Source organism: Aspergillus nidulans, chromosome VIII (assembly GCF_000011425.1).
Source record: "Aspergillus nidulans FGSC A4 chromosome VIII".
In the NCBI taxonomy this organism is placed as follows: Eukaryota; Fungi; Ascomycota; class Eurotiomycetes; order Eurotiales; family Aspergillaceae; genus Aspergillus; species Aspergillus nidulans.
In genome coordinates this window covers 1,666,897-1,679,970 of record NC_066264.1, presented here as the reverse complement: position 1 = coordinate 1,679,970, position 13,074 = coordinate 1,666,897, and the positions used below count along the sequence as shown (strand labels likewise).

Here is a 13,074-nt window from a genome sequence, read left to right as displayed (position 1 = left end):
CGGACTTTGCATGGATTTGCAGACTGTAAGCCCTAATTGGATCCCCGGAGTTACAACTCCGTTAACTCCAACCTTCCCTCTCGGTGCACCGTAAGCATGGCAACACAGTAAGCCTTAACCAGCAGTTGATCCTAACCAGCTCCAGTGACCACGCCATATGCCCCCGGCTGGCCGGAGTATGCTGGAGTATGGCTGGAGCTGCTGGATCTGGGCGCAGCCACGCGCAATCTCTGACCGGCTATTAAAGCTCATTCGCCGTACCAGTCCTCTCCTCCTATCTTGCACACCCATCCGGCCTGTCCTAATCAGCCCAATCACACCAGGATGCGGTTTCTGCTTCAGTCAATAACACTAGTCGCTGCGGCGCGCGCGGCAAGCATCGACCTCGAATCTCTTTTCGGCCCATACGTCTCGCCTGAAACAGAGATCGCCGAGGTTGGCGACGCGGATTTTGACGAGGTCGTATCACCCAGATGGTCCGAATGGAGGCCTCCGACCTGGACAGGCGCGATCAAGCCGCAGACCGAGGAGGATTTACAGGAGATTGTATACCCCCTTCTTCTTCTTCTTCTTCTTATGCCTCTTGTTCTCTGTTTGCCTTTGTAGTGTTGCTTCTTAAGGAAATAGTGTACTGACGAGGCAGGTCCGCATCGCCGTCGCGAACAATGTCAGCTTCATGGCCACCAGCGGTGGCCACGGCACTAGTCTGATTTACGGCACCGTCAAAGGGCTTGATATCAACCTGGCCAACTTTAACAACGTGGACATCGATCTGGAGTCCAACACCGTCACCGTTGGTGCGGGCGCAAAGCTGGGAGATATCACTGAGCCGCTCTATAAAGCGGGCAAGGCCATCCGTATGCCCCCTCATTCTCTCCTTCTCCTTCTTAAGCATGCCGTCTAATAGAGACAGCCCGCGGCAACTCTCCCTGCGTCGGGGTTATTGGCGCCACTATCGGCGGCGGAATTGGGTACGAAACAGGGCTCTTCGGCCTCGGCGTGGACGCACTCGTCTCTGTCCGCATTATCACTGCGACGGGCGAGCTGATCACTGCGAATGAGACCTGCAATAGCGATCTCCTCTGGGCTATCCGCGGCGCCGGTGCAAACTTCGGCATCATCACCGCCGCCACATTCAAGATGTTCGACCAGCCGAACAACGGCGACGCCGTGATCGGCACGTTTGTGTATAACTCATCCAAGAGTCTCGGCGTCTTCGAGTACCTCTCTGTCCTCGATAATGTCCTCCCTCCTGAACTGGGAGTGCAGCTCTCGATCGGGTACGACCGCACCATCAACGAGACCCTCTTGACCGTGGACATCAAGCACTTCGCCCCCTGGGCCACTTTCGTCGACCACTGGGAGCACGCCGAGGCGCTCGGCCCGATCAGCCGGAACGTATCGAACGTCACTCTTGTCGAGCTGTACGCTGGCCTCGACGGACCCTGCCAGACGGGAGCCTACGTCTCCGGCGGTACCGTAGGACTAGGCCGAACAGACGCGGCCACCATGCAGGAGGTGTTCGACGACATGACCGCGTTCTACGAGCAGTACCCGGGGTATCTGGGGCAGAGTCTGTTCCAGCGATACGCGAACAACAACACGCTCAAAACGCCTGCGCACACGGCCGTGTATCCCTGGCGCGACACGAAGATGTTTTGGCTGCACGAGAATATATTCTTGAATCCGGAACTGGAGGCTCCAACGAACGAGCTGCTGGTCTCACTGCGCGAAAAGCTCCATGCCACCAGCGGGTTTCCTGCTGACCAGCCACATATCTACGTCAATTATGCATTTGGTGATGAGGGGCCGGAGGCGTGGTGGAGCAAGGAGAATCTGCCAAAGCTGTCGTATCTCAAGAGAAAGTGGGATCCCAAGGGGGTCTTTGGGAAGGGGACACCTATTCCGAGGTTCTAGGGTGGATAGCCGTATCTCCCTCCAGGCCGGCCATTATGAAAAGCTGGGGCGTCGTCTAGCGAAGGCTACAAGTGTTGACCTGGCTAAGGCTGTTTCCGACTTATGCCTGAGCACGCAATTTGTCCATATGTGAGGGTAAACTTCTGTCTGCTCAGCTTTGTTCCGAGATATATAGTTCTGAGAAACATAATAATGCCAATTAAGACTTTATTTATCTCTTATTTCCTGGTAGGCTGCTACTAGGATACCAGATAGTGCAAAGGAATCTACACTGCAAAACTCCACTAAGAAGTTAGAAGAACTGAGCCCAGACCCGGTTTGGTCCTGGCAAGATAGATACTCGGATGCAGCTGGCAGGCCTTCTCCCAGACAAGAACAGATTCAGCTTCTCAGTTTTAGGTCCTTGAGCACAAAATCCGGGCATGGTTCAGTATCTTTCATTTATCCTACCAACTGTCCTCCGCTTCAGGATCAACTATATCAAAAAAAAAAGCCCAGTCGGTCTACCACGATGCCATTATACCTCAACGCCCCAAAGACAACAGGGTACTTTTATCTTCTTCCCTGCCCCGCATCACCGCCAGGTGCGGCCGAATGAGATCCGCCTGCAGATCCGGCACCCGAGTCCGCGTGGCCGGAAGCAGTGGCCGAGGACTGGGAATTGACCCAGCAGTCCCGGCAGACAGGGCGCGCGAGGCGAATCCTCCAAGAGACATGTCCCCTCCGCTTTTAGCCTGTGTGCATTCAAGCAGATTAGCGGGGCGGAATGGTATTAGCAAATGTCCTGATGCTCTTACCTGCGAGGACTGGATTCGTTCCGAGTCTGACTTGGTCATCTCGTGTTGAGGCATTTTGTCGCTGCTTGCTAGAGTTACTACAAGGCCACTTGATCTTTGTTTAGTCTCGTCAGGAGATCTTGGAGGGGAATCGATGGTTTTACATCTCGGATGGAAGTTTTAGGGCTGACTTTATACCAGTCATCGCCCTGGCCTTACTCGCCAGCCATCAGATACTATCAAATTGCTCAGAATCAGACTACCAGATATTGACACCATGAGAGCACATCATACATAAGCTGAGGTTAACCAGTCATCCAAATCAAAGGTACAAGTCGAAAACAGGGTCCAGACTCGAGCTACTCCTTAACTGTAAGCTTCCCATACGCTTCAGGATTGCGAACAAACTGGTGAGTTTCTGTCCAAGCGATAGACAGTGTTAGCGGCTTTCCCCCCCGCCCGAGAAAGTAAAGAAAAGAACCAAATAAAAGGACCAGTGACAGATAATGGTGTTAGCCTCATGCACAAGACAGCCATGTAGGGCTTATATTTACATGATGTAGCAGCACGTGACTAAGGACTAGGTCTCGAGCTTCCCACTGAGCCAGAAAGGGCAATTCTAACATACTCTAGAAAGAAAAGCTCTGAGTAATATAGTTGTTATCACTAATAAATTTAGCGGGTCTGACATATGGGTTCATATCATCACTTCTCGCTTGACTTTCAAGTCGTAGTAGTTAGGTCGAGTCGATAGAGCTTGTATAGGATCTAGATACATAGCCAGGCAGACAACATCATTCTAAAAACAAATTGATTAAATTGAAAGACATTTAACTGATAATATGTTCTTATAACATGCCAAAATGCTAGTATGAAGAAGTACCCATCAACATCATAACAAAACTCCAGACAACTCCAGACAACTCCAGACACCCAGAGCAAACTACAAACCTTGCTTCAACTCTATAGAAGAACAACATGACCGATGCAGCTCAAGCAACAACGACAGTTCCCGTGGCACTTCCCTCGAAATGCGCACTCTTTTCGACCACCATCCCCGCCAGCGCCGCAAGGCTCACACTCTGCAGGATACTAAAGATACTCACATCACACGCCGCCTGGAGCACCAGCATATTCCTCAGCTCGACAGCAACCAACGAGTCGACCCCGTACGCACTTGGCGGCTTGGTCAGATCGATATCGGCCACAGGGACCATGAAGATGTCTGCGAGCTTGGTGGCAATTGCACCCCCGACATAGTTCGCCGCCGCATCGGGGGAATCGGCTGACTTGAGCTTGGATGAAAGGGGCTCTTCGCCGTCGCCGCTGGAAGATGTCTGAGCGGACTTCGTAGATGCGGGCTTACGGTAGCGGAGAGGTGCGAAGCGGGCGTCACGCCCCATCTGGCTGTCGCTGGAAGGGTCCCAGTGGCTGCCTGGGCCGGAGTTCAGGCCCAGGAGGAGCTGGGGCCGGCCGAATGGGTGCAAGACCGCCGTTGCCAGGGTCTGGAGGATCGACTCTTCAGAGAGGCGGAGGGACTGGCCAACTTTGCGCAGCCGGTCTGAGACTGACCGCGACTCGGCGACGTAGCCGACATCTTTGATTACGCCCATATCGAGGGATACGGCAGGCAGACCCTTGGAGCAGCGCCAGCGCGCCAGCGCATCCTGGTACGTTCCGCCAGCCGCGTAGGAGGCCTGACTGGCCCAACCCAGGATCGCGGATAGGGAAGAGAGCATGACGAAGAAGTCGAGGCTGTTGCGCTGGGAGAAGCGGTCATGGAGGTTGCGTGTCCCGGCAACCTTGGGCTTGATTGCCGCATTCCAGTCTGCAATGCTCATCTGCTCAATGATCGAGTCTTGCAAGACCATCGCGCCCTGGATGACGCCGCGGACATGCGGGAACCCCAACTCTGAGGCGGCCGCGATCGCGCGGTCGAGGTCGGCCCTGTCGGCGACGTCGCAGGAGATTGCGGCGACGCGGCATCCTGCGTCCCGTAGGCCATTAACGAATGCGCTGCTGTCCTGCTTGCCTGCACTCCGCGAGAGGAGGATAAGGTGTTTTGCGCCGTGTTCGACCATCCAGCTGGCGAGGGAGCGGCCGAGACCTCCCACGCCGCCGACAAGGAGGTAAGATGCATCGGCGCGCAATTTGGGCGTGGCCGGCCGGGGAAGAACTCTAACCTCTTCGTCAGGCTCGGTGGACAGTACCAGCTTGCCGAGATGCTTCCCCGTCTGCAGCAGACGGAAGGCCTTGTCAACCTGGCGCATTGGGTATACGGACACAGGGTGGACGGGCTTGACGATCCCCTGGCCGGCCAGCCGGGCGAGCTCGCTCAGGACGCGGTGCGCCTCGTCGCCGCGCTGGCGGAGGAGGGTCATCATGTCGAGCGAAGTGAAGGAGACAGCGCGCGTGAAGGTGGCCATCTCGAGCAGGCTGTTCTGCTCGAGATCGCGCTTGCCGATCTCGACAAAGTGGCCAAAGGGCGCGAGAACCTCGATTAGCTGGCTTGGAGGAGGGCGCCACCTAGCGAGTTAAGGACGCAGTCCACGCCCCGTCCGGCTGTTGCGGCCAGGGCAGCCGGTGCAAAGGAACTGTCGCGAGAGTTGAAGATGTGGTCGTCGGGGATTCCGTACTCCTTGATCAGTAGGTCTCGCTTCTCCTGCGAGCCCACGGTTGCAAAGACTTCTGCTCCGAGATATTCCTTGGCCAGTATCACGGCTGCTTGCCCTACACCTCCTGCAGCGGCGTGAATAAGCACTGTCTGCCCCTGCGACAGTCGCGCTGCTTGCACGAGAGCGACGTACGCCGTGGTGAAGATCATCGGGATAGAGGCAGCATCTGCAAACCCCATCCCCGCGGGCATACTGGCGACTCCGTGCCAGCTCACCCGTGCACGAGAGCTGAACGGGCCCAGCAGCAGGGCCATGACCCGGTCACCCACGGCGAAGCCTTGCGCCGCAGCTTCAGCGCCGACGCGCGTGATGACGCCTGCGCACTCTAGACCCATGACGCGCTCTTTGAGCTGGCCCATGGCCACCATGACGTCGCGGAAGTTGAGGCCATAAGCGCGAGGCTCTATCTCGACCATCTCGTCGGGCATGGGCCCGGCGGCGTCCAGCGCGTCGGGGTCGTCGCCGAAGGCGAGTGTATCGAGCAGACCAGGGATCCCAACCTCGAGTTTAAGCGGCCGCTTGGCTTGGAAGAAGGGGGCCTTCGGGAATACTCTCTGGAGAGGCCCAGTCGGGGACCTCAGGCTCCAGCAGTGCATTCCAGACAACGTCTTTGTAAAGGCGCGGCACAAGGAGGAGGCCGTCTCGCAGAGCGAACTCGCTGTCGGCCGGGGCCGCTGTCTCAACGGCCGGCTGTAGGCGCGAGGAGAGGAGGTGCACAATGACTGAGATATCAGACGCAGGCGAATGGGCTGCTGGGTCCAGGTCGAGAGTCAAGAAGCGCCGGCCGAGATACTCGGTGCGCAGAACGCGGACGAACCCAGATGCAAGCGCAGAGTCGGGGTCCGTACACTCAACCGCGCCGCCGCGGGTGACCCAGAGAAGACCTTTGCAGGCGAGGGCCATGGTCTTGATTCCCTCGAGCTCTGTGGAGTCAAGAGACGCCAGAACGGGTCTGTCAAGCTCGCCGACGAAGACGACCAGCCGGGACTGGAAGGCCTCTGCCCCGAGCGAGGGAGACTCGAGGGATATAATCTCTGGAAGGGCATCGCTACCGGAGTCCTGAGCAATGGCTGCCTGCAGTCCCCTGACCCAATCGTCCTGAAAGCCCGTCTTGTTGCCCGTCACGATCACCACCTGGGCGGCATCCACCTTCTCAGGGCTCGAACCCGCCGTGCCGACAGCCGTGCTCATGATATTGCTGATGCCGTACAGATCACTCTCAGCATCAACGTTCACATCTCTCAGGTCAATCTCGACTCCCGTAAAGCCGGCCCCCTTGAGCACCCGATCCCACATGTCAATGCTCAGGCTGGGGCTCGCGTGGCGCTCAGGCTCTTCGCTCAGCCACCAACCCGGCAGGAGACCAAAGATGAACTGCAAGTCAATCTGGTCCTGTGTCGTCTCCATAAGGAGCAGCGTGCCGCCGGGTTTCATCAGGGACCGGACATTGGTCATAGTCCGGTGCATGCTCTTCGTGGCGTGCAGAACCTGGCAGGCGACCACGACATCGTAAGAACCGAGCTTGAACCCCTGCGCTTCGGGGTCCTGCTCGATATCCAGCTTATTAAACTCCAGCAGGCCGCCCCAGGTGGCGAATTCAGCGCGGGCTGCCTCGAAGAACCCGGAGGAGATGTCAGTAAAGTGCCAGCTCTCGCAGCGAGGACCGCCATCCTCATCAGTCCCTAGGGTCTTGAGCGCGTGTCGTGTGGCAGCGCCGGTGCCGGCTCCGATCTCGAGAACCCTGGCACGAGGGTTCTTATGCAGGATCGCGCCCAGCAATGACTTGAGCTGCTCGAAGGCGGGCTCCAGCCGGTATGCGTTGGCGTAGTACTTGTACAGCAGGCGTCCCTCCATCATAACCTCCAGCGGCGCTCGTTCCCCGCGAAGGACCGGCAGCAGCAATGGGCCTAGCTGGCAGATCAGCTCTCCGTCCACCGTCTGCGACCCAGCAAGGGAAATGTACTTTTCCCGTACGGCGGGACTGTCATGAATCCAGGTGTCGCTGTCGGCACTCCAGCGGCGCGCGAGTGCCAGGTTGACGGTATCCTGCATCCACTTGTAGAACTTGACATGGTGGAATGCGAGATTTGCCACGTCGTTTTCTGTCAGGGAGGAAAGGGCATCGTGGCTGAAGTAGACGCAGACGCGGCGCAGGACCGTCTGCACTTCGATGCTCCTCTCGTCTGGATTCTGGTCGCGGAGGGTGTTGAGGCGCCTGTCGATGGCGTCTGACGAGCCCGGAAGGCCGAGAGAGAGGGAGAGATCAGGCGCCCATTCGACGTTCGCGCATAGCTCCTTCGTCCAGGGTTCTCGGTCCTCTGCTGGTGCGCTGCGGCCGAGAGACTGGCAGACAAGACCCTGCATCTCGACCATGCTCTCAGCTCTGGCTCCGGCCTCGTCCACGACTGTCACGTTCGCTTCGTAACTCTGCGCATCGTGATGCGGCATCTTCACATTACAGGTGAACGTATGGCCCGGGGCGCTGCTGATCATGCTCGACACCCACAGGCTGCGGATGGACCGGGGAACGCGCGCGCTGTCGTCGTTGGACGGATCCGAGCTGGGTACTGCGGCGTATGAGGAGAGAACGATTGAGTCGAGCGTCGTCGGGTGCAGAAGACTCATCCGGCCGCTGTCCTTGCTGCTCGATACGTCGGCGATCTTGATATCGACGACGCACTGCGGCTCCTTGGCCCTTCCGTCCTGCAGGATTCTCAGCGTATTCTGGAACATGGGCCCGTGGTTGAGCCCCTTTGCGCGCAGGCTAGCAAACATGTCTTGCGGGTCGATGCGGCGCGTGTAGCCGGATTCATCGAGAGTGCTTGCCACGAGCGTGGATGCCTTGGTCTCAGTGTCGACGGTGATTAGACCCCTCGCGTGCTCTGTCCACTCGCTGTCTGCGCTGACCGACCAGATCTCAAACTGCTTCCAGCCTCTGGCGCCGATGACCTTGCCTCCTACGGACCGGAGGGTCGTCTGCACTTCGACGCCGTCTGCACTGTCCGCAATCACGAGCGCCTGATGGATCTCGACATCGCGCAGCCTGAAACCGGTCACATCATTCGTCCCGCTCATGGCAGACTGCATCTTGATTGCCTCAATGGCGAGACACACGAATCCTGCACCGGGGTAGAGGATGTTCCCCTGGACAACGTGGTCGCGCAGCCACGGCGCCTCGGAGAGCTTGATGATATGCCTCCACGAGGCAGCGTCCGGGTTCGTGCCCGGTTCCAGCACGCCCAGCAGCTCATGCGGCTCCTGGCTGCGCTTACGGTACGCGGCATTGCGGCGAGACTCAGACCAGTGTCTGATGCTGTGGTTCCACGGGTATGAGGGGAGGTCGGTCAGGACTTGCAACTCTGGGATGCCAGACGAGAAGCTGAGTCTGAGCAGGTCGATACTGTGGCCCTTGGAGAAAAGGTTTAAGGCAGCAGTGAGCATGCAGTCGCGCGCATCTTCTTTACGAACGAGGCAGCCCATGTAGGGGAGGCTGACATTCCTGCTGCTGAAGTCAGGCAGGGCAAGGATCTCCTTGATCGGTCCGCCAAGGGCTGTATGCGGCCCGACCTCGAGGATCAGGTCAATATTGCTGCTATCTGTGGAGCCAAGCACCATATCAGTGAAGGCCTCGACGAACCGCACTGGCTGGAGCAGACTGCGGACCCAGTGCTCCGGGTCAGAGAGGACTTTGGCATCTGTGACACGGCCGCCCGTGACGGGGGAGGAGAAGACGGTGTGGTCTAGGCTGCCCGGTTTAGTGGCATCCGCAAAGCCCGGGACATCAGTCTGGTCCTTGGTACCAGACTCAGCATCTTCCTGGGCCAATGCGGCGCGAAGCGCCTCCCGGTACGGGCTCGCAATTGGCTCCATATGGTGCGAGTGATATCCCGTCTCGACCCTGAGTCGGCGCGCAAAGACGCCCTCCTCAGTGGCCAACTTCTCGACCGCGACGACGGCTGCCTCGTCGCCGGCAATGGTGATGCTGCTGGGGCTGTTGATGCATGCCACCACAGCGCGGCCTGCCGATTTCTCAACGCGGTCCAGGTATGCCTGCGCGGCAGCCTTGTCAACACCCACGGCAACCATTGCGCCTTGGGGCCCCTCTGCGCTCTTCAGCGTCTTGTCTGCTGCCATGGCAGCGCGGTAGTAGGCGGCGGCCATGGCCTGGCGCAGCGAGAGAGCGCCAACCGTATACGCGGCGGCGATCTCACCGGACGAGTGGGATGTCACGGCCGAGGCAGTGATCCCCCATGCCTTGAGCAGGCGGACGAGAGCGATCTGCACGGCGACACAGATAGGGATGCTGAGGCCGGTGTCGTTGACTCTTGTCGTGGCTGCATCCTTCATCAGCTCTTCGATGAGGGACCAGCCGGCCCCCAGTTGGCGCAAATACTGTTCCGCTTCGTCTAGGGTTGCCTTGAATACCGGGTACGCGGCGATCAGCTCGCGGCCCATGGCGTGCCACTGCGCACCTTGCCCCGTGAAGACCATGCCAATACGGAATGGAGAGTCAGGGATGCGAACGGGTCTTGAGGCCGGCGGCGGAGACTCGAGGGCGTCAATGACGGTGTCCAGGGAGGTCGAGTACTTGACCGCGTGTGCGGAGACCCAGGAGAAGCGAGTGCGGTGCTGCGTTAATGTCCAGGCGAGATTTTGCATGAGGGTCTTGACTTGTTCAGGTGTCATGGGAGGATCCTGCTCCCTGCGCTTCTTCAGGTACTCCTTCGTGCTGGCAACCATGCGCTGGCAGGCTTGTTCGTCGCGGCCAGAGAAGAGGAGCACTTTGCTCTCTGTCTCATGCTTTATCTGGCCGGTCTCATTTCCATTTGCCGGTGTGTATAATCTCTTCGGCACCCCTTCCACAATGACATGGCTGTTCGTACCCCCATACCCAAAGTTGTTCACGCTCGCCCTCCATGGCCGCTCCGCCGGTGCAGGCCACTTTTCCAAAGTATCTGCCACCTTTAGCCTCCATTCATCCAGCTTCAGCTTCGGATTCGGCTTCTCAAAGTTTACGCTGGGCGGGATGAACCCCTTCTCCATGGCCAGCACGACCTTGATCAGCCCGGCAAGACCACTGGCCGCCTCAGTATGCCCGATATTCGTCTTGACAGAGCCAATCCGCAACGGCTGCTCTCGATTCTTTCCAAATACTGACGCGATTGAGCGCGCCTCAATCGGATCTCCAGTGGGGGTGCCTGTCCCATGCGCTTCGAAGTACTGTGTATCCGACGGCGACAGCCCCGCGCGCCGATAACATTCTTTGATCAGTGCCTCCTGCGCTTCCTGTGACGGCGAGGTGATAGTCTCTGTTTTTCCATCCTGATTCAGATAGCTCTCGCGGATCACGCCGCGCACGGGATCCCCGTCCCTCAGCGCATCCGCGAGTCGCTTCACGATAATCGTCGCTACGCCCTCGCCCCGTCCGTATCCATTCGCCCTTGAGTCAAAGGCGTAGCTCTTCCCATCAGGGCTTAGCATTCCCAAACTTGAAAACACCTTGAACATATCCGGCGACAGCATGATGTTGCATCCAGAGACGATGCTCATGTCTGCTTCGCGCGTGCGCAGGCCGAGGACGGCCTGGTGCAGGGCCACCAGGGCCGTCGAGCAGCCGGTGTCTACAGTCACGCTTGCTCCTTTGAGGTCGAAGAAGTGGCTGATGCGGTTCGAGGACATGGCGGAGAGGGTTCCGATGGGGAGGAACCGGGGCAGTTTGTCTTCGTCGCGAATCAGACCTTCGTGGTAGTCATGCGTGAAGACGCCGGCGTAGACGGAGGTGTTGGTGCCGGCGATGGATGGAATCGTCAGGCCAGCTGTACTCTCTGTTCAGCCTTGCGCAAGGGCTGTTGGGGGGAGGGTGGTACCATTTTCAAGAGCCTCATAGACGGACTCGAGCTGGAAGCGGAATTGCGGATCGAGGGTCTATCCGTACATCATGCTCAGTTAGCCTGGCCATTCATCCTGAAATCGTTCATAGGGACCGTACAGCAGCTGTCTCCGCCGAATAATTGAAGAATGCCGCGTCGAAGAGCCCGACATCTTGCTCGAGAAAATGTGCCCCTTTGACATGCGTCTGCGAAGATTCCGCGTTAGTCTGGCCAGGTTCTTGCTTCCCATCCACTTCACCACTGAAACTCAAGTCTAGAAGGAAAGACGTACCGTCCCCAGCTTCTCACTATCAGGATGATACACGGCCTTGTGGTTAAACCGCGACTCAGGGATCTCTGACCATGCATTCCGCCCTTCCGCAAGCATCTCCCATAGTTTCTCGGGGCTGTCTGCGGACCCAGCGAACTTGCACGAAAGGCCAATAATCGCGATGGGCTCACTGTCGTATGTGGGCTCGGAAGATGTGCTGCCCATGGTGCCTTGTGGATGGGGATTATGGAGGTTTAGGTCAAAGCTGGACGGGTAATCACGTTGAGTTGGTAGATGAATCTGTGCCAGTTGATGGATGTTGATTTGTTTCTCTAAGGTATCGCAAACGTATTGAAGAGGGAGGGCTTGAAATGCGCTTGAGGCGCGGATCGCATCTATAGCTGATATGGCCACCAGGCCTACCTACCGATCATTGCTTGAGCTGAGCTTACTGCAGGTTAACTCCCCAAGCTCCGGAATCTGCACATTCTACTGCAGTCAGGATCTAGACTGCATGACCTGACTCCAGAAATCTCCGGACCATGTGCAATGCACATTCTCCCATCGCTGCCTACAACATCGCCCAGTGTCTATAGCGGAGAGTGAGAGTCCGTCTGACCTCAGCCCTAATCCAGCAAGTCCTGCAACTCCGCCAACTCCGCCAACTCCGATGCTTCGCCTATCGACCAGCTGAGCGAATCAGATATATTTCTACAGTGATAGACATTATTCGGCGCACTTGGATACAGCCTCGCTATTGTCGGATCCTGAACTCATTGCGGTGCTAGTATGGTCACGTGATACTCTTTAGGGCTATTGTGATGCCTCGTAGGGCCATGTACGAGACTTGCGTTCAGCTCTGACTACATTAGCTTGGATTGGGAGATTTATTCTAGCAGCCCAAGTAGCTCATTACTAGGTAGGGTTAAATGCTACGCTATCGAGCATTGCACAACCTATCCTTCATCTAGGCTAAATAGTCGTAAACTTCTCTTCACCCACGAGTAATAGTAGACATATATATAAAGCGTGAGTCCGAGTTGGGAGGGAAGGAATATAAATAGGTATATACTCATGCGATCCTGTCCTAGCTAGAGCTGATGGTTATAATGAACGGGTAGCTCATGTGAAAACTAGTTTAAAAAAGAAAGAAAAAAGAAAAACAAAAAGTTAAAAACGTTGCATTATAAGTCTAGGCGCAGCACAGCTGCCAAGGTGATCTGCAGGCAACAAAGCTTATTTTTCGTCCGTAGAGCACATACGAATAAGAAAGCTCAAGTGAAAAGCTGCAATAGCAGAGTTGATTGGAGAATAAGCTTATCGACAAAGGTACAGGCTCCAACTCCATATGTATGGGGTGCATTGGGGAGGGAACGCAGAGTATTGGTACAGTAACAGTTCTATGTTTCCGGGGTACAGCAAAATTGCAGGGAACAAATAATCTTTTCTCTAGCTCCCAACTAAGAATACCTTCTCAACCTAAACATAACACCATCATACGCCTAGCCAAGCCGAGCCGAACGAACGAACATTTGAAACTTCGCAGCTGCTCTATGAACATGAAC

The 13,074-nt window shown here is 56.9% G+C and overlaps 3 protein-coding genes across 3 annotated transcripts, besides 1 other annotated feature; 1 reads left to right on the top strand and 2 right to left on the bottom strand.

The window, feature by feature from the left end:
* Positions 1–13,074: part of a sequence feature (contig 1.15 1752..178329(-1)) that runs on past both edges of the window.
* fmqD (protein afoF) lies at positions 325–1,917 on the top strand (the record flags this gene model as incomplete). Its single annotated transcript, XM_653547.1, has 3 exons — positions 325–546; positions 644–857; positions 908–1,917. 3 exons carry the CDS (start codon positions 325–327, stop codon positions 1,915–1,917), a joined length of 1,446 nt encoding a protein of 481 aa, XP_658639.1.
* Positions 2,364–2,768, bottom strand: ANIA_11287 (uncharacterized protein; the record flags this gene model as incomplete). Its single annotated transcript, XM_050613250.1, has 3 exons — positions 2,364–2,392; positions 2,468–2,651; positions 2,715–2,768. The coding sequence occupies 3 exons, from the start codon at positions 2,766–2,768 to the stop codon at positions 2,364–2,366; spliced, it is 267 nt and encodes an 88-aa protein (XP_050469079.1).
* ANIA_01036 (protein afoG) lies at positions 3,686–11,734 on the bottom strand (the record flags this gene model as incomplete). The annotated part of the gene is made up of 5 exons (XM_653548.1): positions 3,686–5,197; positions 5,236–5,771; positions 5,920–11,193; positions 11,236–11,293; positions 11,531–11,734. The coding sequence occupies 5 exons, from the start codon at positions 11,732–11,734 to the stop codon at positions 3,686–3,688; spliced, it is 7,584 nt and encodes a 2,527-aa protein (XP_658640.1).